The 27,576-nt window shown below is 40.5% G+C and overlaps 1 protein-coding gene across 7 annotated transcripts in view; it reads right to left on the bottom strand.

Moving 5' to 3' along the window:
* The window catches only part of EHBP1 (EH domain binding protein 1), a 267,437-nt gene that overhangs the window by 166,206 nt on the left and 73,655 nt on the right, over positions 1-27,576 (bottom strand). For 4 of the 7 annotated variants that reach the window (XM_075203887.1, XM_075203881.1, XM_075203884.1 and 1 more), the window contains exons 6-8: positions 10,275-10,456; positions 8,827-8,966; positions 4,002-4,106 (exon numbers count right to left, since the gene is read on the bottom strand). In XM_075203887.1, coding sequence (XP_075059988.1) covers positions 4,002-4,106; positions 8,827-8,966; positions 10,275-10,456 — 427 coding nt within the window. The remainder of the gene's footprint in view (positions 1-4,001; positions 4,107-8,826; positions 8,967-10,274; positions 10,457-27,576) is intronic. The other 3 variants (XM_075203883.1, XM_075203885.1, XM_075203886.1) reach the window with 1 other exon arrangement.

The raw sequence follows: 27,576 nt of genomic DNA, 5'->3' as shown, positions 1-27,576 counted from the left end.
AGTGTGAAATAGAGGAGCATTCTGGTATGTCTTTACAAGGTGTAAGCACTAATAACGGCACATCTCAGATATACTGCAAATGGGAGGTCACAGTCACATGCTCCAGTACAGAACTTGCAGCAAAAAGCAGATTTGCAACAAGTATTCAAACAAATTGACACATGCCCTAAATTTGCAAGGTCAATGTACAACATCACACATCCATATAGACGAGTGCCTCCAGGGGCTGTGGGTCTGCCTTTGAGTAACTATTGAAATCAACTGAACTGTTTGAAAATTGCAGACAAAAATGTTTGTGCTAGTTACAGTGGACAAGTGTCATTATGCGTATGACAAAGGTTACAAATCAAATCTAGGAAACCTAATTGTCAAAAAAAGGTTATTAGCCAGTCAAATTTGGATGAATATGTCTTTGTTGAATTGGACACAATCATATAAATGGTAAATAGATTCTAATAAAATAACTATACACTGTGATTGTCCCAATACTGCCTATTTAACAGAAGTTTTGTACCGCTGCATAGAATTCATTCCACAGCAAATACACCAACGACAGTATACAAATGGAACATGAACACAAAATAGATTATATATTGTACCCAGACACTTTTAAACTTCAGTTGCACAACAATATTCACGCGCTATGTTCTATAGATTTTAAATCTTGATTTTAATGCTCTCACTGCTCTTCACTACTGAGAAAATATAAAATATTTAATTAGTTGTCTTAACCAAAGTAAAAGCTCTTAAAACAATGAATCACCACAAATATAGCGCAAGCTAAAATCATGGGCCCTAAGCACAATGACATTCTCCCTTGATACCGCACTATTATCACTGACAAGAAATCTGCAAAAGCAGCTGCTGACTTCAGCCCACACCCAAAGTAAGTGATGCTGAAATGGTTGTTACCTACAATGTGCCTTTTAGTACAACTTATAGGAAATGATGCGGTCACCGAAACATAATTCCTGTATATGAGTGGTTTGTAGACTAATAATGGCTGCACACGGCATATTGATAAGCACCTGAGGCTGATATTTACATATATACCCTTTATTGTAGGCAGGTTAATATATTATATACTACACTGAAAAGAAGGTACGGATATATTATGCTCTGGAACTAGGGGACTGATTCATTAAGGATCTTAACTTAAGAAACTTCTTATTCAGTCTCCTGGACAAAACCATGTTACAATGCAAGGGGTGCAAATTAGTATTCTGTTTTGCACATAAGTTAAATACTGACTGTTTTTTCATGTAGCACACAAATACTTGACAGCTTATTTGTGCACTGAAATTTAAAGTTGATATTTGTGTGCTACATGAAAAAACAGTCAGTATTTAATATAGATGAGCGGGCTCGGATTGCGCTAATCCAAACCCACCCGAACAGTGCGGATCCGACGGGATCCGAACACTGTTCAATTCATTTCCCCGCCGGAAGTACCGAAAACGAGGCTATGACATCCAAGTCTCGCATCGGATCTCGCGAGACTTGGATGTCATAAATTCCCCGCTCGCGGCCGCCATATTCATTCGGGCTCAGATCACTGAAGAGGGAGGGTGTAGTTTGGGAGCCCCTGTCACTCTGTCCTGCTTATTGAAGTGGTTACTTAGTCCTGTGCTCTGTCCTGCTGAGTCCAGTGGTGCTTTGTCCAGTGCTCTGTCCTGCTGAGTCCAGTGGTGCTGGGTCCTGTGCTCTGTCCTGCTGAGTCCAGTGGTGCTGTGTCCTGTGCTCTGTTCTGCTAAAGCCATTGTTATTTTAAAATTATTAAAAAGTTATGAAAAAATAAAAAATAAAAAATTATACAAAAACAATTGAAAAAATATATAATTTTTTTTTAAAAAAAAGTCTATAAAAATTTCTACTGCAATATCTAAATACGTTCACTGTTCCTGCAGTCCAGAAATATTAGTACCAGAGATTAAACTATAATGGAGTACAAAAATTTGGAGGATAAAGTAGGGAAAGATCAAGACCCACTTCCTCCTAATGCTGAAGCTGCTGCCACTAGTCATGACATAGACGATGAAATGCCATCAACGTCGTCTGGCAAGCCCGATGCCCAATCTCCTAGTACAGGGCATGTAAAATCCAAAAACCCAAAGTTCACTAAAATTAGCAAAAAAAGGAAATTAAAAACATCTGAGGAGAAACGTAAACTTGCCAATATGCCAATTACGACAAAGAGTGGCAAGGAACGGCTTAGGCCCTGGCCCGTGTTCAGGACTAGTGGTTCAGCTTCACCGAAGGATCTAAGCCCTCCTCCTCCCCCCCCTCCATCAACAACACAGCAAACAACTCTGCCTTCTAAACAGATGACATCACAAATCCCCAGGGCGAGTCCAAGGGTGTTGGTGGTTGCGAAGCCTGACCTTCCCATCACTGTACGGGAAGAGGTGGCTCCTTCCACCATTTGCAGCACGTCTGCATATGCTGGAAGGATCACCCACAGTCCAGTTACAGATTTGGCTAATGAAGGTGTAAATGTTGTACACCGGGAGGAGGATATTGATGTAGCTGGCGCTGAGGAGGAACTTGACGAGGAGGATGCTGATGTGGTTATCTTAAATGAGGCACCAGGGGGGGGAAACAGTTGTTGTCCATGGGATGAAAAAGCCCATCGTCATGCCAGAGCAGAAGACCAAAAAATGCACCTCTTCGGTCTGGAGTTATTTCTATCCTAATCCGGACAACAAATGTATGGCCATATGTACCTTATGTAAAGCTCAAATAAACAGGGGTAAGGATCTTGGCCACCTAGGGACAACCTCCCTTATACGTCACCTGAAGAACCTTCATAATTCAGTGTTTAGTTCAGGACCTGTGGCTAGGACCGTCAGCAGTCCAGGGACACCTAAATCCCTTGGTCCTGTTGTATCCACACCAGCAACACCCTCCTCGTCAATTTCCTCCACGATCTTGATCAGAGATAGTCCTGCAGTCCATAAATATTAGTACCAGAGATTAAACTACGTTCACTGTTCCTGCAGTCTAGAAATATTAGTACCAGAGATTAAACTACGTTCACTGTTCCTGCAGTCCAGAAATATTAGTACCAGAGATTAAACTGCGTTCACTGTTCCTGATTGGTTTGTTAAACTGCGAATGTCCTATTTCAACAACATCAGGGTGGGTGGGAGGGCCCACGGACAATTCCATCTTACACCTCTAGCAAACTCTTGCAAACTGCCACCTGTCTGCCACTGCAGTGCCACTCCTAGATGGGCCACGTGTTTGTGCCGCCCACTTGTGTCGCTTAGCTTAGACATCCAGCTACCTCGGTGCAACCTTTTGGACTAAAAACAATATTGTGAGGTGTGAGGTGTTCAGAATAGACTGGTAATTAGTGGAAATGAATGTTATTGAGGTTAATAATAGTGTAGGAGTGAAAAAAAACAAAAAAATATGAATTTTAGCACTTTTTATGCTTTTTTAAAAAAAAATCAGAACCCAAAACCCAAAATCAGAACCAAAACCTTTCGTGGGGTGTTTTGGCAAAACAAATCAGAACCCAAAACCTCAAGCTAATCAGAACCCAAAACACAAAACACCAAAAGTGGCCGGTGCACACCCCTAGTATTTAACTTATGTGCAAAACAGAATACTAATTTGCACCCCTTGCATTGTAACATAGTTTTGTCCAGGAGACTGAAATAAGAAGTTTCTTAAGTTAAGATCCTTAATGAATCAGGCCACAGATCGATAATTAGTCAAAAGAAGATTTTACATATTGTTCATCCTTGTGGAAACAACACAGATGGCACTCAAATAAACCAGATAAATACATGAAAAAAGTGATTTATGTTCCACCATTCTCTTTATATTATGCCAAAACGTTTACCTTGCCGCTTGTTGGTTTCACTACAAATTACCACAACAGCACTGAGGAAAAGCCACAAAGACACAAGACAGAAGCAGACACAAGCAGGAGGCAGTGACAGGTAAGCAGACAACTGAGAGACGGGGTGAAAAGAGAGGAAAAAACCATAGACCTTCATTAGGACTGGATGATTTAGCTGAAGGCATGTGTGCCCGCCTTATGGAGTCATCCTGATCTTCATGTAAGTTGCTCAAGGCATTCAATTGGTTTACTATTTCTGTAAACAGAAGCCAGTCAAGACAGCTATAAGGCAAATGATTATTAGAGAAAAAGAAGCAAAAAGCATCATGCCCCTGGCTAGAGAGAGAAAACAGTGGTTAGGCAGCAAAGAAGTGAATGTTATAAAGAAGCAGAGAGTGCAGTACATATAAGACCTTACATATAGACGCCACACCACAATCCTTGTTTATTCTGAAAATCACTACGATCCATGGGCTGCTCTGCCAGTGTACTATATGGCAGCAGAGCTATGTTGTCATTTCATCAGAGAGGGGTCTTAGAATACCACAAAATACCTCTAAGGTACCCACAGTGGAGACACTCATATTGTTGGCTGAAATAATCATGAGAATGCAGCTCATTAATTCACTAAGGACCAGTGACATGACACCAGCAGCTTAATAGTCATAACCTGCAATCTCCTTAATATTTGTTCACTTAACAAAATGGCTGCCTCTGCTCCACGAAGTCACATTTGTACTTAAATATGGAAAATACAAATCCACAATACATACCCTTTATCACTTGCCACCAAATACTGGACACATTTTCCAGAATTTTTTTTTTTTTAAAAGGTTTCTATACCTAAAACACAATTTACTCCAATCCTGACCAATCATAACTTCCTACAGCCATGACCTGGAAGCAATGCAGAGGCTGTAATGATAGCAAGGTAAAGCTGGATTGTAAATATATAATCTAATGATGGTGGGATGGAGTGGAAACACTTTAATTGGAGAACCTTCACCCGCAGCCCCTTCCAAATTTATGGTCAGGTTTGTTTATTATAGCATATAACACTTATTTACAGGTAGGAGTCCCTTTCTTTGATTAATTGTTTTATTTTAACTTGTTACCGAGAATTAGGGTAATGCGAGACCCTTTTGAAGGTTAAAGGGCGGCACCGTGCAGCACCTTATATACATTAATGTGACCAGTGTTACTCCTGCATTTCTATATTTAAACATGATTATGATTTGAGTGTACAAGCATTTGAGCCATTTTGAATATGAGAAATTTAACATTAGTACAGCAAATAAATATACAATTTACAGCTACTAACATCATGTACACATGATGTCCTAGAGAGTGCCACATCTGTGCCCAATACTCTCCTTAATAGTTCCTATTATAATGCCTTAGAGATTCTATAACATTAGCGGTTATTGAGATTTCCTGCAGGATGTTCCCAGGAAGCTATGTATTTGTTGTCTGTGTGCGGCTGGTAAGTTAAGAGATTTCACATTGAAAATCACTGCCTTCCATGTGTGGGATGTTACAGATCACACCGGCATCATCTATTCCTCGAATATGAACTACACCTATAATCATTTTGTATTACATAAATGGTGAAATACACCTACATCAATTGGAACAAGAGTCTATATTCTAAAGGTTTGCAATCCTGCTCTATCATTGCTAGAGAATGCTTTGTATATTTATCTAGACAGAAGTCACACTAGGAAACTCATACTATATAACTAAAAAAATAATATGTAATATGTGTAAGTTAAAGATGAAATATCGTTCTGGTCATTGCAGGAGCTGGGTGGGGAAACGTGAGAATTTATGGCATTGTGAACAGCTGCAGCCCTTGTTCTAATGGTGGTTAAACCCATAATAACAGGTTTGCTTCATTATCTCTGCATCTCACGAGGTGCAAAAATATCTTTAATGCATTAATGGAGTCACCTGAGGTTATGTTATGAGCTGGCTGCACTCATCAAGTCGAAATATTAAAATGAAGCACAAACGCAGCGGGGCACAGAGACAGCATTATCAGCCACACTTGGGAATTTACTTGAAAGTTCCAGCAAGTGTTGACTTGTTATGCTCCACAAGTACCAAGCTTATATAACCAGACTGAAACACCTTATCACACAGCCTCTCGGCAGGTCACCTGATTAAGCATACTTCCAGATAACACGTGTGATCTGTAAATAACACAAACGCCATGTAGCCAACCAGCCTCATAAATTTACGGTCAATTAAAAGAGCAGTAATTGTGACATTAAGAACATTTGTAATTACAGATTTAAGCAACAAGGAAACAAATCCTGAATTCCAAAGGAATACCAAGTTATAAAGCCAGACTGAAAACAAATACAAATTCAAAATTAGTCCACAAGAAACCAAAATCTTATTGCAATAATCATTTGGGACTATCAAATGAAAGGTTATGGTAAATGTTTATCTGAACAAAATGCCTAACAATGACCCTATATAAGATATATGTGGTGAATGCTGGTTATATGACTGTTTTTTTGCAAACTGAATGATGAGATTTGTACCAAATATGACGACACACACGGTACAACCAAATTGAGCAGATTTTTTGGAATGTTGTGTGTCTGATGCACACAGACCGGAGAGGTAAGCAGCAGGCAGGGCTGCCTGTCCTGAACGGTCACTTCTTATGATACTAAATTTTGAGAGTCAAAGTGATCACTATAGGAGGCATGCTGATAATCAGAAAATCACACATGCCAGTAATCAAAAAATTACCAAATTAAACAAAATCACTACATGTTGTAAGATAAAGTCACAGTAACTGTTAAATTTCAACTTGGTATAACATGGCAAAAGATATTTCAATGAGACGTAAACACTTTCTTTTAAATCTAAAATAATTGCAGACAAAACTCCACCCCCAATGTAGTGTTAAGAGCATGAGGGTGGACCACATAAATATTTCAAAGACATTAAAGCAAAATACTGCTTTCTTTGTGGACATTAATAGCATTCTAATGGTATTTCATTCAGCACGCGGAATGTTAATCCTGCTCTGGCCAAATTCCAACCCAGGTCAAATAATCCTGTCTGCTCATGTCCCACCTGTAAACAAACAGACAAAACTGCATTTTAAACCCCAGAGACAAAATTATCCAGCAGAATTACCATCCAGCAAAACTGCATGTATTGTAATCATGGACAGGGCACGGGGGTTGGGCAGTGCAAATTAACGCCACTCCAATATCTACTAAAGCACGAAAACAAAATCTACATTTGTCTCGTATGAATTTTAACACTGGATTAAATGCATTTCACTTATACTACTAAAAATTAGGTTTTTCTCTCCTTGTGCAAGCATGGGTTACAATCTCAACACTAGACAAAGTGCACTCACTGCCTACACACGATGGGGGCAGCCATTTTGTTGTCTGATGCACTAAGAATTCAGATAATCAATACACTAAGGAGAATATTCAATTAGCTTTGCGGTCGCGCATGTAAAGTGACAATACGATACTACAACACTGCAGATTTCCCTTCGCAACCCTATGGGGTGCTCACGGAGATCAGCAAAGTTGCGGTAACGGGACTCGAGCAGCCAAGTGTAATCACGGACTGCAAAGCTAATTGAGTATGCCCCAAAGAATGATTAGTTCCCACTACATAGGTTGCATTGCCCTGATTGTGGACACAGTGGGGGTTTTGGGGGCTGAACTTTTGAATATAAACCCTATAAATTCAGTAAGAACTACTGACGTCACAAGAGGATATATTATGTTAGTTCAGCCTATAAAATGGCTGCTACTCCATTGTGATTTTGTTCAAAAAAAGGTTCATCAGTGCCAAAATGTTTTCTAACAAAAACACACTTCCAAATCTACTTTGCATAATTTGTTTGAAATCTGGGTTTCCACCTAGGTTGTAACCGTTCTGCTTTGAATGCTGACAGGAAAGCTCCATGCAACGTCTGCCAGCGTCCCATTCATAAATGCAAAAGCAAAGGTAGAGGGTGTTGCATGCAAATATGGCAACAGCCGTTGCTAAAAAGCCTCAAAATCAGCTGGTTTCACTTTATATTAAATAAGGTAAGGTGCAAAATTTGCACGAAATTACAGCAACCAATCAGCTGTCCAACATGCAGTGTTAGTGATCATGTCCAAGGCCAAAAATTCTCTAAAGCAGGACTTTTTAACCTGTCACAACACATAAAGATGGGTCCCCACAATTATTTTAGCTTAATAATTGTATACTACCAATTAAAAGAAAGAACATACTTTATTTAACAGTTAAATCTGAATAAAACAATAGATATTTCTTACATTCAATACTAAAGTATTGAATCATGGCACTTGAAGCTAAAGCCCAGACTTATGCTGCAGCCACACAGGCCCACATACCAACTGTTGGGATTTCAGCAGGACAGTTCTGATTTTAGTACTCTGTCTCACTCTGGGACATGTTTGTCCCGCGGATGGGAATGTTGGTGGAAGGGAGGTATGTAATGTACAGCCATGTCTCTGGGGGGGCGTGGCCATGCTCCCTTTGCAGCATAACCACGCCCCCCTGCCGGAGACAGACATGTTGGGAACAATGCACATGTCTTACAAATGACCGGACCTATACATGGGGAGCTAAACTGAACCCTATCAATGAATGGCAGGATCTGGTCAGTGTGGTTGGCCGGTGACTTTACACACATGTAGACTTAAAAATTAAATAAAAAATGAACACAGCTGGCTTTTTGTCAGGCTGACTCTTCAACTTGGCCCCACACACTGGAGCAATTTCACTGAAAGTCTCTAATCTGGGATCTGACCTGAAAATCTTAGACAACCTCTGTGAACGACTGAACACTCTCTAACCTACCATAGAAGACGGAACACAAAGCTTCGGCCTGACATATTACCAGTACCTTATGTATCAGAGCATAATTACCAATCTTTAATATCAATAACTTTAATAGTCTCAGGCTCTTTAGGGCGGACCTGTGATTTTTGCTGTCTTTTCTTCCTGGTTAACTCTGTTCTCTTCATCATCTTCATTGTCTTCTTCAAAATCGTCCAGATTTCCTATGTCTGCTTGCTTCATGCTCATCAAGCTTGCAAGGCTTTGCATGTCTTCATCGCTGAAAGAAAACATCAATATTTCTTCTTCGGTGTTTATATGCCCTTAAATGATGGGTCATCCCTATATTACGTTGCTAAATATATTTCACATTAATTTGAAACAAACAAAATGAGAACATGGGAGCAACACAGACTGCACATATATAAAAAACGATGAGGACCACCACAAATGTCCCCTACGCCTAACCTGAATGATGTCTAATATGAACCTTTAATGGTGACTAGCCCTGTCAAATTGACATCCCACCTTGCCCCCTCTCGATCAGAGGTGCATGGATTGAAAGTAGTTTGTTTTTTTTAAAAAAAATGCCCCACAGGTAGAAGGACAAGGTCTGTAAATTATTTAATTACTCCGGCTTCATAAATGTCAGCGTTTAATGTTAATTTCAACCTTACATAGAAGACAAAGAAAAACCAAAACAATTCTAGCAACCCAATTTTGCATGTGCTTAAACCTATACTTTCTAAGAAGCAGTTATTCTACCAAATGGTTACAGAGCAGGGATACATGTGTATTGCAGAATATGCAAGAAAGAAGATTATTACACAGCAGGATTACAGCACTGGCTATTTGCGAAAATGTCTGCTTCTGATGTAGGGGGGGGAAAAAAAAACACCAATTTTTTTGTGTTTTTTTTTTTTTAGAATAATCTATTTCAGAAAGGGAACAAAATAATAATACTCCATCTACATTTTGATGGCTTTGCTCGCTACTTAATGATACATTTTTGTAATTGGCATTCTGTACAATTCACGCTCACTGTGTACTATGGTGTTGCGGATTAACGCTGGACATTGAAATAGACTTTGTATGCCTCCCAAGGAATCTGCACATTTTAATACCCGTGGAGATGATTGCAGGATAGAACACAATTAAATGTTGTCAGGCAACAAAACTGAACTTTTATAATGTGGTAAAGAATAAGAGATAAAAGGAAAAAATAGAGGAGAGAAAAACAACAACACGACTATAGTAAAAAAAATAAAAATTTAGGATAAATCCACAAATCAAAATTTTGCTGCAGGGAGCGAAGAGTTTGTTTCCGCTGCATTATTTCTCCTGGCCCCCGCCCCCAACAAAAAATGGTGTGGGGATTCAATAAATGGTCACAAAATGTCTGTGCTTAGAAGGTGTCATTGGCCTATATTAACATTCCATTAAATGCGCCAGCAGCTGATGATCTAAAGTATCTACAGGAACTAATAATATTCACAAAATAATCACATTTAACACAGCAAGACTCAGCAGATATATACAATAGTAATGCAATAAGACCGCAAAAGCAAACCCGCATAAACACACTTACGTAGCTTTACCCTCTCTGAGAAATATGCAAGACAATGAGAATTGCAGAGTCGCCATCACAACTTTCTTCGACAGGGGCTTGAATTTTAACTTGACATCTGTTTGGGTAGGCATGGGGCTGGCGTATTGTTTCATGTTGATGTTGCTGGTTGCAAGAGCTTTTCGACGACCAGAAGGAGATTCCTATGTAGAAAACACAATAAAATAAATGTAATTTCATCGAAAATCTTTAGAAGGCTTTGAATAAATCAGTGGCCGTTACAGATTAACCTATGTACAAAGGTGTATGGTGTAACTTCCAGAACCAATCTCCTTTAATCAGGCTAGTTCAAGCAAGACTAATTGAAACAGCTCAATGCTTGTTATGTATTATAGTACACCTATTTATCACATGATATTTAATAAATCTAGTAGTTGTAAAGGAACCTCACTTGTCATTTAAATCATCTGTCTCAATGGACACCTTTTATATTTGGAATTGTTGATGTTTCTGCTGCACGGCGGCATAAATAGAGCATAGAATAATGCAGTGTTAATACATCACGCAAACGTGTTTTAAGAGCAATCCAGCTGACTGATACAGAGTGTGAACAAGCAGGTACTCCGGACTTTCACAGCTACTTCCCTTCCAAAACATCGCATGGTCCAAAAAAATCAAGCAGCCCAATGATAGATACAATGTGAAAACAATGTACACATTGAGATATACACTTTGTGGACCGCTTACATCAAAAACACAGCCCGCTCTTTATGCCACTGGACAACCATCCCTGTTTCAAGCTTCTTTTGCCAATCACTATCAAATGAAGCAATTAGCATTTAAAGCCAGGTAGGGGGCAGAATGTACAACCTCTTAAGCATTAATATTTAAATATTAAAAGGGGGATATTTTCTTAAATACATTACAAGGTATAGTGCTACAGATTATCCGATATTCTATTTCTACAAATGTTGTCTGACCAGGTCTGTTTGAATTTGTTGTTCTCCCGAGCCAGACAAGCAGAGATGTGCTCCAATGCGTCCTATGGCCGATGTTACAGTTCAGTCATTACACAGTTAATGAAAACACAAAAGGAGGAAAAAAGAGGGTAGTTTAAATATTTGAAACTGTGAAAGAATATTGGTATATTTGCAGTCTGGCTGGGCCAAGATGCAAAATGTATACTTAACCTCATGTGTCAATCTCCCATTGTCCCATAGATTGTAAGCTTGCGAGCAGGGCCTTCTCACCTCTTTGTCTGTTTTACCCAGTTTGTTTATTAGTTTATTACGTTTGTCCCCAATTGTAAAGCGCTACGGAATATGTTGGCGCTATATAAATAAATGATGATGATGATGATGATGATGGTATATCCCCAACAGCAGGGTCACAGTATGCAAGAAGTCCAGCATGTAGGATTCGGCAAGATTCCATTTCCACCAAACCTTTACAGAGGTCACTCACTACATTATTACTATTAGAACCAAAATGACAGGTGATGAAACACTGCAATATTCATGAACATGTAAATGATTTGTTTGTGTGATTATATGATGAATATTGGTGAATATTACACAAGCAATTTTGAATAAAATATTAACCTGTATTTGTGAGTTATACAGGAATCCTTAGGGACAGTTTTTTGCACATTTTAACAAAAATTCTTGCCATCATAAAACAAAACGTTTTTTTTCCAGTAGAGGTGTTATAACAGAACAGATAGGGCAACTGCCCAGAGCAGCAAGGGGTCCACAGCTTCAGTCCCATCAGACCCAGAAAAGTGTAGAGCTGTTTTATAGGCACAAATCCGGGTCTGCTAACCCCTATAATTTCCGACACAACAGGGTGTGGGTTGGAGTGCCGGTAGTGATGGGGACCAAGAGTTTCAGCTTCTTATCGGTCCACCCAGTCACACCACTCAATGCTGTGTGCAAGGTAGAGGCTGGGGGCCCAGTCCACTCCTCTACCACAAAATGCATGGCATAGAGGATTGTGTTATCTGAGCTTCTACGAGTAGGGGTCTATGCACACCATCACTACACAGGATGGCAGGGACAGAGTGAGTAGTACTGAATCACTATTTTAAAAGAAAAGGTGCTCTCCACATTTTGTGGAACTACACATTCCATCCGGCCAGCAAAGGCCGAATTGTTTTTGACAATATTTGAGGGGCTTCATGATTCATACCAACTACTAGTATACCTAAAATAATGTACAAGATAATACAGTCCCATCCTCTCATAGCAGCTAAGGGAGCCATCAGGTCAGGCTGACCCATTGATACTTCCAAAACCGCTTTAATGGAAATACAATAATGAGTCTGCCCTACGCCACAGGACAGGCTGGAAGTGAACTAGAGAAATTAACTATCTGGTAGGTCTAGTACAGTGATGGCTAACCTGTGACACTGCAGGTGTTGTGAAACTACAAGCCCCAGCATGCTTTGCCAGTAGATAACTAGCTGATAGTTGGCAAAGCATGCTGGGGCTTGTAGTTTCACAAACACCTGGAGTGTCACAGGTTAGCTATCACTCGTCTAGTAGCAAAAGACCACCTTAGCCCTCTGAGCTGCAAGACAGTTGGGAAGTCTCGCTCCACCAAAGTCAGTAATAACTTTTATGCACCTGTAGGTGTACTAATAGTTAGTCTGTTAGGAAACCTGAGGCTGACCAAATACTGTGGAACTACAAGTCTTAGCCAGTCTTATAAGCTAGCAGGACAGGCTGACACACTCTTAGCTGTGTTATGGAACTAAAGAGTCAGTGGGCTCCGAGGCAGTTCAGGAGGGGGATTCTGTACGAGTTCCCCCAAAGGACAGTGCTTCTAAGATCACACCGATCTCTATTCAGCACAGAAGGGTAGAAAGAAGTTGTGTGGCACGACGCATGACATATGTGTACCATCTTGTGAAGACTCACATGTACAGCCCAGGGACACAAATCATTTCAATCCACCACTGTTTTTTTCTGCAGTTCTCCTTACAAAGTTTACCCTCTTTATACACAGTGGGGCATGAGGTCCCCCTATCATGCCTCAGTTAGGTCACTAGACCCTAGTATTTGATAGGTTGCATTAAAAAAAATGCTAGTTCAGTCTCTCGGAGCAATGGCCTCCGCTGAGTGCAGGTCTCACTATAAAATGGGGTCATGTGGTTAAGCCCTTATCATGGGAAGGTATGCACACATAAGAAGAACGCACCCTAACCAATGTCGTACAAGTGAAACCAAACGTTTAATGATGGATGTGGTCTATGCTTGCTAACCGTTTATGAAATGCAAATGAGCCTGAACTACTAGGAAAATACAGAATCTATCTATTGTTTTCTTCTGGTTATGTAATGAGTCCATTTGTGTTAAACAGAAGGAAGAGGTTCTGTAATGTAAACACTTAATAGGATTTTAAACCAGTTTTACAAGTCTGTCATTAGTTCAAATATTAATACAGGGTGAAGAGTTCAATTTGTACAAAAACGAGAACAGCCTGCCATTGTAGGTCACATATGTTGCTCCCCTTTAGACGCAGCCTCAGATGTTGCCTTTGAAGATCTACGTGAAAAGCTGGTCTATTAGAGGCTATGTCATGGAGAGGTAGCTGAACAGGTCAAATGATATCTCCATAAAGTACCAAGAAAGAAACAAAAACAGATTACAATTCTTGTATAATATGTGATGTTATTTCACAGCTTCAAGGTAAATTAAATGTTCCACTTCTCCAAACACCAGCTATGAAGAAACATATACTGTATGCACCACACCCTAATCAGTACAATCTCGGTGCCAGGGAGTTCACATTGAAGACACACCCTTGAACTTAATAGAAAAAAAAAGCATTTAATTAATACAGAGAATGGAATATAACAACATGGCTGCTGCACTGGCATGCCGGCTAACCCTAGTTATATGGACTTCAGATTTTAGTTTCATTGCTGCACTGCTCACATATAGCGGACTGGCATCTTTATAAAGACGTACTGACTGGCAAAACATTTTACGGACAGATTTGTAACCTGTGTTTGTTTTGTTTAACTGATGTGTAAAAACATAATAATTTTACAGTCCATAAATGGTCTACTATAATTAGAAGCAAGGTCTACTCTGAAAATGGAAGCTCCCTCTAAACATGTTCATATAAACACAGAATAATATGTATTGATAAAACGTGCTCTAGAATGGCATACTTATAGCCACATCATCATCTATTTATATAGCGCCACTAATTCCGTAGCGCTGTGCAGTAGGTTTGTGCTGCTGCAAGGCCCAGCATCACTGAGGGCTCAACAACCCGAAGCAGAATTTACATTACAGAAGAAGGGGAAAGTTTCTATATAGTTCAGGACACTATCAGGTTTATAAAAAGACATGATTTGTGTGTAAGCAGTACTGCATTACACAATATGAGCCACTTCACAGTGTCACATTGGGTACATCATTCCAAGCTACCGTAAGTCCCAGACACAAAGATATAAAACTATAATGGATATATTTGCACTGTTCAACAAATGAGATCCGAGACGCACTTGCTGCACGCTCAGTGCTCCTCTGCTTTAGAACTTGGAAAATGTGCTAGAATGAAACCAGCTTAAATATATCCGTTTACACACCTGACAACAATTCCGACGGTCATCACCTATTACTACATTTCGCATAACATACTGTGGACTGTCAGACACATTAACGCAAGATATAAAATGGTTTGGTTTGGGATGGGGGGGGGGGGGGGGCTAAAAAAAAACAACAAAACACATTTGCTTTGGTCATTTAGGGGTAGATTAATCAAAAAATAAAAGTGGAGATTTTACCCATAGCAACTAATCATATTCTAACTATCATATTCTAACTATCATTTAGCCAATACATTCCAGAAAATGATAACTAGAATGTGATTGCTTGTTGTGGAGAACACCTCCACTTTTCCTTTTTATACGATTTAAATAAACCTACCCCTTAATCTTAATTTGTTTTGTGTTTTTTTTTTAGAAAGCATTAGTAACTGTTGTAGTCAACTATAACGAATAACCATATGAATGATTATTGATCAACATCTCTGAAGAGCTGTGTAAAAACTAGATGATGGAACTCCAGTAGCGTATACACATATATACTGATGGAACTCCAGTAGCGTATACACATATATACTGATGGAACTCCAGTAGCGTATACACATATATACTGATGGAACTCCAGTAGCGTATACACATATATACTGATGGAACTCCAGTAGCGTAAACACATATATACTGATGGAACTCCAGTAGCGTAAACACATATATACTGATGGAACTCCAGTAGCGTATACACATATATACTGATGGAACTCCAGTAGCGTATACACATATATACTGATGGAACTCCAGTAGCGTATACACATATATACTGATGGAACTCCAGTAGCGTATACACATATATACTGATGGAACTCCAGTAGCGTATACACATATATACTGATGGAACTCCAGTAGCGTAAACACATATATACTGATGGAACTCCAGTAGCGTATACACATATATACTGATGGAACTCCAGTAGCGTATACACATATATACTGATGGAACTCCAGTAGCGTAAACACATATACACTGATGGAACTCCAGTAGCGTAAACACATATACACTGATGGAACTCCAGTAGCGTATACACATATACACTGATGGAACTCCAGTAGCGTAAACACATATACACTGATGGAACTCCAGTAGCGTATACACATATACACTGATGGAACTCCAGTAGCGTATACACATATATACTGATGGAACTCCAGTAGCGTATACACATATATACTGATGGAACTCCAGTAGCGTATACACATATATACTGATGGAACTCCAGTAGCGTATACACATATATACTGATGGAACTCCAGTAGCGTATACACATATATACTGATGGAACTCCAGTAGCGTATACACATATATACTGATGGAACTCCAGTAGCGTATACACATATATACTGATGGAACTCCAGTAGCGTATACACATATATACTGATGGAACTCCAGTAGCGTATACACATATATACATGCAGTTTTCCTGTTGATACGTAAAAAGTTAGGAATTTCTTAGCAGCACAATCTATGGTAGTCAGTTACTCACAACATTTGATCACAAACTGTGAAGCATTCCTGTTTCATGTGTAACATATGAATAAGATGAACTTTACCCTCTTAGGTGAAACTCAGCCAATGGTATTCCCTGGACCTTAAATTAAGTCATCTGAAAAGTGTCAATAAGAACAATAGGCTGAGCAAGGCTGCCAGTTCACACTCACTGCAAATGTAGTAGAAATGTGTTACTCATCATGCTTAGATGACAACACAATTACCTGTACAGAAGACATGTCATGACCTGCAACACCTCGTGTCTGATTGGAGTCTGACACACAGATTTAGTAAACGACATTCATGTAAAACAGGCTGAGGCATATTTTTGCTCACCGCTGGCTGGCAGTTCATGCTGATATTTGTAGTTCTACAACTGTTGTAGTTCTACAGGCGGCAGACTGGTTAGCATGGCTGCCACATAACGCTGGGACCATTGGTTCGATTCCTCTATGTAATATGGTTGCACTATGCAAAGAAATAAGAACAGCTGGAAAAGCACAGGTTACCACACAGCAACTCTGTTTTAATGAGGTTGTATAAACAATTGTTTTGAGAATATATTCGGAAATGTGTGTGCTATTTAGTAAACCTTAAACGTTGATTTATAATAAAATATTTAAGTGAAAGCAATCTGTGTTTTTATTAGTCTGGTAAAATTATATATAGAAGTCTAGGGAGTCTATTCTGTAATTTATAACTCATGGGAAGTATATATACCTACTTATGTAAAAACAACTGGCAGGGTAAGGGTGCACACAGCACCTCTGTACGAGGGCTACCGATGCCCGTTGCCTTCAGAAATCCTCCCATTTCTACTTCAAGTCATTCCTGTCATTTTGTGATGGTCTATTGTACAAGTCCTGCATGGACACTTTGTGGAAGCAGCACAGATGCAGAAGAACGCGGGACAGAAATTTTCTTGGTTGGCCATAATTATATATGTCGCGTCTATACTACAAAACATAAGTAATTACATATATTTATAAACTATAAGTAATCTATTTGAGAGAAGATTGTGTCTTTATTTGCTATAATAGTCTATTAAATATGGGAGAAATTCATAAGTTAATTATTTGATTTTGGGGTTTGCGTGGAAATAGGTCTTTTATTAAACGCCTAGCCCTGAAGGCTGTTATTAATCTAATGTTGCGGCTGACCAGACTGGGCATGGGGTGTGGGTGGGATGTGTGTTTATTAAAAGAGAATGTTCTTAATTTACTATTGGTGCTGCAGGCAGCGGGGGAATTTTTTGATTTATTAAAGTTTATACTTTTTAAATGTAATATTGTTCTGACCTTCCTGAAATAGTTTCTTAGCATCACAGCATCATTATACAAATTTCCACTCTTTTAAAATGACCATTTAATTATATAATGCCAGAATACTCTGCAGCGCTTACAATTGGGAACAAACAGTAATAAAACCAACAGGAAAGGAGGTGAGAGGGCCCTGCTCATAAGCTTACAATAGGTATTGATTAATTAAATGAAAAATAAAAGGTTAGTATCTATGCAGAATGAGGTTTACATCTAACACAGAACAAAAACAAAACTATCATTGAGAAAGTACTTGTCAGTAGAGCAATGTGTATTTATGTCTCCATCACTGCTCCGTGTCCATTACAACATTCTAGATTTGCAACGGAGCTTGGAGGTCCTATGTTCAACCAGTGCATTAATACCGGCACCCTACGGCCATCAAAGCATCTTTTACAAAGATTAGAGATCACTTTTACTTGTCATGTTAGGAAACAGACAATATGTGAATCCAGTCTTCTTCAAAGGCTTTAGAATTTTCCCACAATGTATTATCTTTTTGGAGAGATGTGACATAAACAAAGAGCTCCCACCTCTAAACATTAAATAGAGCCAGACTGTGAATAGCAGAGGATAATAAAGCAGACAACTCCATCATTTACTTGCATGTAACCAATTCAAGCTTAAAGAAAGGGGCCTTCAGGTTGTCTATATGATCCTCATATTGAAGAGCGTTTGCATTATCAGTTCACTCACTCATTTTCCTTGGAATCAATTCACATGGAGTGGTGTTATGCTGCAAGAGTGTGGAGGCTGCACAATGAGCACATACTTACAGAAACAAATCCTGCATGTGGCATTTGTGTACACAAGAAAGCAAAACAATTGTCTGTAGTCTGAATAACTGTCCTATAGAAATGTGTAGTACAGGCAGCCATACGTAAAGGCTTACTACAATGTCACCGTTTCCTATTTCCCATAGCCCAATATTTATTGTTCCTCTATAAACCCCTATCTACCTCATTTACTTTTCCAATAACAGCTACTGATAGGTACCTGTAACTGCCCAAGCTGCCCTTTAGTTTCTGTCAAACAGCAATACCTGCACACCACTGAGGTATAACATTGCTGACCTCAACACCACATCATACCCGATGTTAGCGAAATTAACCTGCCAGTGCCAACCAATGTTGGCTCTGTCAGTTTCATCTGTGTTTATCAGAGAAGCCACCCATATAAATAAATGCACTTTCATCATTAGGAAATGAATGGTCAAAAATTCTTAGCCAACCCACAAAATGTCTGCCTCCTATCATCGCCATTTATCCTCATCATTTATTTATATAGCGCCACTGATTCTGCAGCGCTGTACAGAGAACTCATTCACATCAGTCCCTGCCCCATTGGGGCTTCTAGTCTAAATTCCCCATCATACACACAGACACAGACAGACACACAGACTAGGGTCAATTTGTTAGCAGCCAATTGACCTACCAGTATGTTTTTGGAGTGTGGGAGGAAACCGGAGCACCCGGAGGAAACCCACGCAAACACAGGGAGAACATACAAACTCCTCACAGATAAGGCCATGGTCGGGAATTGAACTCATGACCCCAGTGCTGTAAGGCAGAAGTGCTAACCACTTAGCCACCATGCTGCCCTAATGTAAGGATGTGTAAGGATAGCGGTGTACATTATACCAAGCGGATTTAACAGTACATTTGTCAGGATATTGATGGTGGCATTTGCTGTAGATGATATTTTCTTCATTTGTGTTAATCAGAAAAGGACCAGGTAAAATTATTAAGCTATGATAAAAACAAACTGATATACCTTCCCCAAGGAGGCAGATCAATCATTAATGCAGCAGCTACGCTGATTATATTGTAAGAGGCTGATAGGTGATCAAAACGTTTATTAAAATACTTCTAGGACAGCGAAACACTGTATAACCGCAGTGGGACTATCGTGTGTTTCGTTCCATCGCTGTTGCGTCAAAATACATCAGAAGGATGTCATTATCAAACACAAGATAGGTTGTGTTCATATGGACATTCAGCAGCAGAGTAAACACATCTTCTCAGAAAATTTCCATGTCAAATAGAGCGAACTGTGATGGGACTGATGCTTTACTTCTCATAGCACGGCCTAAAATATATGAATACACCCAGGACGTATTGTATAATACATGAATAGCGTGCTAGCACGGATTCTGGCAGAGGAGAACACTTCAAGAAGCTACTCTATAGAATTCCATTACTCAGCAGTTTAGATGTAGGAGCTCATTTCAGCTGTATACTTCTAAACATTACACATTCACAGAGCATTGTTTGACACAGTGCCATGATGATGATAAATTGCAACCTACAGCACAAATAATTCCACCAATGGATTAACATTTCAGAGGCTGAGCCACAGATTATGTGTGTGGGGATCTTGAATTTCATCAGCCCCCTTGGCACAATAGGTTTATTCTTCCCGTTTTCCTCTATTCTCTCATGAAGGGTCAGGGAAGCTTAGCCCGGCTGTTGCATTCATTTCATCTCTACATTAACCGGATACTTTACCATCCATATTTTTGTGTTACTTACGTGCACATGCTGCTAGCACTGTAATACAATTATCCGGAAATTGCATGCAACAAAACCAAAGGCTGCCATCTAAAGGACTCAAACAGTATGACTTTTCAAAGTAGCTTAGCTGCTCATACAAAACTATTTTTTTTATTTTTAGAAGTTTTTGTTTTTCCAGCTTTTCCCTCTTGCTGTTATTTTACTTACTTTGTACTCCTTATGTTTGATAATGAAGTCTGCATTTGGAATTGTAAACACATGTGAAGAGGTTTGCTTATTTCCTACATTGTTAAAAGTTCTCTGGTCACCTGCCCTGCACACATTTTGTTAGAAATGTGCGGTACCAGATGTAATTAAATTATTGAACCAATAAGTTTCTGAACATTTGCATTTAAACCCATTGGCTTAGGTACAATGATGCTTCAGTTAAAGATTCCAAAAATGCATTGTTTTTTAAAATCTCTAATATGTCAATGTAAACGAGTTCTAATATTGACAGTACAATATTCATTGTACCAAGACATTTGGGAATTGTTTTCAAACATTATTAAACAAATTTGTTTTTAGTGAATATTTTTCAAACAATAGCTTCAGTTAATAGTATATATTTATAGAAAGTCAATAATGACGGGCAGGCTGACAGGAGGGAGTACATATGTGCAATTATCACATAGTTCATTAGAATAATGCAGAAGTCACAAGACAGAAAATGATCAGGCACATTTTTAATATGCTCTGTACAATGACAAGTGAAAACGAAAGAACACCCTTTCAAATATGTGTTTTTAAATATGGGGACAAAATAAGAACCACCCCCAATCCACCCAAACGCAGCACGATCAATCCAAAAGCCTGTTTTGGGGGTGGAGCTCCATCCATTTTCTCACAAGACTGGTCCCTTTCGAGGACCACAATTCGTACAGTTCAGATATTGTATATAAATGCAGAACCTGGCGTTAGAATGGACAGCCCCTCCCCTTCTATGCCCCTCCCATCTTGCACCATCCGCCATATTTCATATAACAAAGTCCAAAAGACAGGCGTAACAGAAATACCTAGAACGTAATACAACCAAAACGTCAGAGCAAATGGGACATTGCGCTGTGTCCCCCAATGGAGTCAGCGAAACAAATTTTACGGCGATTAAAAAATCCTCTTTTCTCTTTCCTGCCACTGGGAGACACTGCGATCATGGGGACATTCTTCTAAGGGTGGGATTGCTCTGAGACAGCTTCACATAAAACCTTGCGCCCAAGGCTAGCATCCTGAGATCTAAAACCCTAAAATTTGTAGAATTTGTAAGAAGTGTGGACAGACGACCATGTAGTGGCCCGGGCACAACTGGCCGAGGAATCATGATGCACCACTCATGAAGCCCTGGTTGAATGGGCCTACAAGCCAGCAGGCGTCGGTCTATCCGCTTCAATGTAAGCCAGGCGTATAGTGGATCTTATCTAGTGAGCAATAGATTGCTTGGATAAGGATCACACTTGTGTGCATCATACTGAAAAGGTAATTAATCTCCAAAACTGAAGCAGTACTGTCCACACAGCATTTGAGGGCCGGACCACATCCAGGTGTTTGGGCTTAATGCACAAAATAATTTTTAGACAAAACTTAAATAGTATTTACAGGTTGTATTGCAGCTTGGACACCTGGCAAAATGTGCGGCCATCTATCTGACAAGTGAAGCTTGGCTAATATTTGATCATGATACAGGACAATGACCCTGAGCACACCAGCAAATGTATAAAGGAAAGGCTGAAAAAGATGAAGAAGAATAAAGGGGTTGGAATGGCGAAAATCCAAACCTCAAACCCATCGATGCGCTGTGGCAGGTCCTTGCATTCCCAAAAATAGAGACGCAAATGGAATAGACACTGCAAAAGGCGCAGTCTGAACTAGCAGAGGTCGGGCTTAATTCTATACTTTTAATGAAAAATATTTTGCACTTTTCTGTGGTACTTTAGTGGAGAAATGTATTTCTAGGTGCAAAAACGTCACTCACACACACATAAGTGACACATGTAATAAAGGCAATTCCAATAACCTTTCCTCTTATGAATAGTTCAAGACATAAGCAAAGCTAAACCAGCAGTATATTTAGGGGGGGGGAATGAAAAGTTTAATTCAGTGCAAAAAGGTAATTCTAAAGGGAGAGGTGGATGTGACAATTACACATTTTCACAGCGTGTTTCTCTCAAAAATAGGTGCACTTCTAGTTAACAAGAACCATTCAAAATGTAAATTATATTCAAAAGGTTATTAGCATACACCTTTCAGCAATGAAAAGGATTTTGCTTAACCCCAAACAAAAATTAGCTCTTCTTGTAGGATCTCCTTCAAGTTTCATTGTTGACTCCTACTGGGATAGACAATGCCCGCAATAGAACTTTCAAAATATCTGCAGGATCTTATTGTTGAAAGGTACCAATCAGGAGATGGGTATACAAGAAGGCATTACATGTATCATAGAATACTGTGAAGAATGTGTGGTGCATCAGGGGCGTTGTCAAGATCAAGACGTCTCTCCAAAGTTGATGACAGGACAAGGAGAAACTGCATCAGGGTGGCTACAAAGAGGCCCACGGACATATTAAGGGAGCTGCTGGAATGTCTGGTCACTTCATGCATAAGACCACAATCTCCTGCATTCTGCACATGTCTGGTCTATGCGGTATGGTGGCAAAATAGAAGGCATTCCTCACAAAAAGGGAACAAGCCAGTCTAAGTTTCCCCCCAAAAAAAAAATACATTCACCCCAAATCAGGTAGGAAAAGGTCCTATGGCCTTATGAGACAAAAGGCTGAACATTCTGGCCTTAATTTTAACAGATATGTTTGGTGCAATGATAACAACTCATCACCCAAAGTACACCATACCAAATGTGAAGCAAGGTGGTGCCAACATCATGCTCTTCAGCTGGCCTCTAGACCAGATATAGCTAGCATATAATGAATACCTGCGAAAATCAGGATAGTCACCTTTCAATATCACAACAATCCAAAGTACACATCCAAGTCAACCAAGGAATGGCTTCAGAAAAGTAAGATCAAAGTGTTGGACTAACTCAATCAAAGCCCAGACCTCTGTTGCATTGAAATTCTGTGGAACGATTTTAATAGGGCTGTGCCTCACAATTTGATGAACCTTGAACTTTTGCAAAGAAGATGGGATAGAATTGCAAAGTTTAGGTGTGTGAAGTTGGTAAAAACCTCTAAGAAAAGACCCCCTGCTATAATAAAAGCAAAAGGTAGCTCCACAAGATATTAATTTGGGGATTGTGCACACTTATGCGTCCAGGGTATTGGTTCTGTTTACATCTGCAATTAATAAGGATAGAATTATATAGAAGCAACAGATTTATTATCATGTTTCCGTCATTTGGCTTGATGTCACTATTTGTGGGGCACTCTACTATTGTTCTATAGTTGATTATTTCCTATTCAGAGTGGCTTTAATATATTTATTTGGATAAAACCCTTCTAATTTTGATGTGTAGACAGCATTTTACACTAGTTTTGCTTGGGTTTTTGAAACACACCAAATTGGAGTTTAACTGTATATTAGACATATTTAAAATAGAAAAAGGGACTTGGAAGATAAATATTTCAAATAATTTGAATAAAAAAATACGATGTAAAATACACAAACGAATAAGAGCATAATAGCTCCGACAGATATGTGATGCATATGACAAATCAGTTCATATGGCACATCAAGAATATAAAGCAACATAGTCTGAGAAAGCATAGTATAGCTGTGTGAAACAGTTATTTTTGCTTTTTCTACAGTCACCCCACACTGTGAATAATAAATTGGCTTTAATACATTATGTTACCAGTATCTACTATGCAGATGTGATGAGCCATGGTTTATAACCTTGCTGAACTGTTATATGTGGATAAAAAATAACCACTATTGTCGTTATACAAAGTATTTTTGTGGCATTGTTATTTACACCTCCCAGTGACGATGTGTGGCCCCGCTAGGACCCAGAGGAGACAACAGAAATGGTTGCTTAGCAACATAAGCCTTGTATGAGCTGAGGAGATGAGAGTGACAGTGACCAGGGGTGGAGGGGAGGTGGTCCTGGAATCTCCCAGTGACCTGGGGTGGAGGGGAGGTGGTCCTGGGATCTCCCAGTGACCTGGGGTGGAGGGGAGGTGGTCCTGGGATCTCCCAGTGACCTGGGGTGGAGGGGAGGATGTCCTGGGATCTCCCAGTGACCTGGGGTGGAGGGGAGGATGTCCTGGGAACTCCCAGCAATCTGGGGAGCAGGTCCATGTCCTGTTGCCATGAGAGGTCAAAGTACATCATGACAGAGAGAATATGAGTGATATGAGACAGATCTGATGAGAAATTACTTCAATGTGGCTGTATGACAGAGAGGAGAGGTTAGACAGGGGGAATATACCGTACTAGACGAGAACTGTATGACAGAGGCACAGCATCTGACTGAGTGAACCCAGAGAAATCCTGCTGGGAGTAGAGAGGCAGCAAACATGTGATGTGCCGCCCCCCCCCTCCCCCACACACACAGAGGAGGGGTGAGGGAAACACTGCTGAGAGAGATGGATGTACACGGAGGCGACATTTTAACTATGACTGTCCTATTACCATATCTGTTAAACCGTTAAGATCCATGGAGGAGGAGAAAGCGACCTTTATACAATTGATTTACTATTGTAACCATTTAAGAATGTACTAGAGTGAAGCAGTATAAATAAGAAGATTTTTGCACTTACGTTAAATCTCTCTCTCAGATTCCATCTGGGGGACACTGCTACCATGGGGTTGTATGAGGGAGCATGAAGTTGGCACTTAAATAGTTAACAACTAAGTTTGCTGCTGACTCCTCCCCTCTGCAATCCCACAGACCTCAGTAATACTAAAGTCCCAAGAAAGGGCTCAACAACACAACTAACTGTAGAACAGCAAAAGGGAGGGAACGCAGTGTCCCCCAGATGGAATCTGAGAAAGATTTAACGCAAGTACAAAAATCTTCTTTTCTCCTTCATCCACTCTGGGGGACACTGCTACCATGGGGACCTTCTAAAGTAGCCCCTAAGGGAGAGAATTCTCTGCTCTACTACCCCGCAAAACACTGCGGCCGAAACTGGCGTCCGCAGACGCAAAAACGTTGAACTGGCAAAACCTCGTAAAGGTATGAACTGAGGACCAGGTCGCCACCCTACCAAGCTGCTCTGCAGATGCTCCATGGCGAGCAGCCCAGGAAGCCCCCACCGCACAGGTCGAGTGCACCGTAAGAACTTGAGGCACAGGTAGATTTCTACACACATAAGCAAGCTTAATCATAGATCTGATCCGACGAGCAATGGTCTGCTTAGTGGACGGCCAACCTCTCCAATGAAATTCGCAAAGAACAAAAAGGGTCAGTCCTGCAACCAGCAGAAGTCCTGTCCACATAAACCCGTAAAGCCCGGACCACGTGCAGACTAACAGAGGAAGAAGGCCCAGAAGGAGCAATCCTTTCTCTAAAGGCCGGAACCACCATCTCATGATTTAAATAAAAAAACAGAAACCACCCTAGGCAAGACAGTAGGTACAGTCCTACGAACCGTCCTATTCTCATGAAACACCAGATAAAGACCCCTACGGGACAAGGCTCCAAGCTCAGACACACGTTGAGTAGATGCAATGGCCAGCAAAAACATCACCTTCCACGTCGAGAAACGCAGATTAGCCGACTCCAGGGAATTGAATGGAGGCCGCTGAAGAACCTCAATAATTAAGTTCAAATCCCACGGGGCCAACAGAGGAACGTTGGGAGGCTGAACATGAATAACCCCTTGAAGGAAAATACAAACATCAGGGAGGAAAGCCAACTGGCGCTGAAAGAAAATAGAAAGCGCAGAGACCTGAACCTTCAAAGAACTCAGTCTTAGTGCCATCTCTAACCCATCCTGAAGAAAGACCAGAAAACGGCTAATCTGAAAAAGGTAGGGTTATGACACTTCTTCCCTACAGTACATAGCCAAGATCTATCACAAGGTGTGGAGGATCCAATACCGGCTTCTGAGCCTTTATGAGGGTCTCCACTACCCTGGAAGAGAACCTCCTAGACCAGGCCTGTCCAACCTGCGGCCCTCCAGGTGTTGTGAAACTACAAGCCCCAGCATGCTTTGCCAGTAGACAACCTGTTGATAGCTGGAAGGGCATGCTGGGACTTGTAGTTTCACAAACATCTGGAGGGCCGCAGGTTGGACAGGCCTGTCCTAGACCATCAGAGGTTGGCTTCAACAGCCACGCAATTAAAGCCAGCCGCAGCAAGTGCGGATGGTGTAAAAGGTTCTTGACTGAAAAGATCGGGCCTGAGAGGAAAAGCCCAGCCTGACCCTTCCACTAGAAGCAAGATGTTGGCGAATCAGAGCCAACCGAGCCAATTCGGTGTCACCAGAATGATCGGAAAACTTTCCAACAGTAAACGTCTTAGTACGCAAGGAATCGTCGTAATTTGGTGGAAAGTGATATCCTAAACAGGAGTCCAACCTCATGGACATTACCTCCACAGCCAGAGAAACTCTGGTTCTTGCGCAGAATCTTGGAACCTAGTAATTGTGTCTGGTTGCCATCAGATCCAGATCTGGCAGACCCATTTCCAAACTAACTCCTGAAACACCTGACGATGCAGTTGCCATTCTCCTGGAAGGATTGCATGCTTGCTGAGATAATCCGCTTCTAAACACTGCCGAAAATCGCTGGAACAAATTTCTCCACCCACAAGAAGACCTGTTCCGCTACCTGCACTTCTTGTTCCCCCTTGGCAATTTACATATGCCACTGCAGTGACAATGAAGGATTGGAGGTGGACTGGTTTTCCTTGAAGGAGAGACTGAGCTCCCTGGAGGACTAACAGCATGGCTCTTAGCTCGAGAACATCTATGGGCCAAAGCGCCTCCCTGTCTTTCCAAAGACCCTGGAGACTAAGCTGGAGAACAACAGCTCCCCAGCTCTTCAGACTAGCATTTGTGGTCACCAGAATCCAAGACCACAGGACAAAAGATTGGCCCATCATCAGAAGCTCTTGAACTAGCCACCATTTCAGAGGTTGACAAGTCTCCCTGGAGAGTCTGATTCGTTGGGTCACCAGATGAAAAAGGGGGACACGATCAATGTCTTTGTAGATTCCACTAGAACGTGCGAGAGTGCAAACAACCGTATGGGAGGATTTGGAACATAGATACCATCAACCTTAGAATCCCCATGCCCAAGCGCATTGAAGGACCAGGGTGACTCAGGATTAACCATACAGAGAGTTGCAGGGATCTGTAGAGAAGGTTCTGGAAAAAGAACTTCTGAAAAGTGGTGTCCTTTATTAATCCTAGAAACCTCATCCTCTGTGACGGCATCAACTGGAATAATTGATTAT

This window comes from Mixophyes fleayi, chromosome 3 (assembly GCF_038048845.1).
Source record: "Mixophyes fleayi isolate aMixFle1 chromosome 3, aMixFle1.hap1, whole genome shotgun sequence".
Classification (NCBI taxonomy): Eukaryota; Metazoa; Chordata; class Amphibia; order Anura; family Limnodynastidae; genus Mixophyes; species Mixophyes fleayi.
Note: the sequence above shows the minus strand (reverse complement) of the source record. Positions and strands in the feature narration are given on the sequence as shown.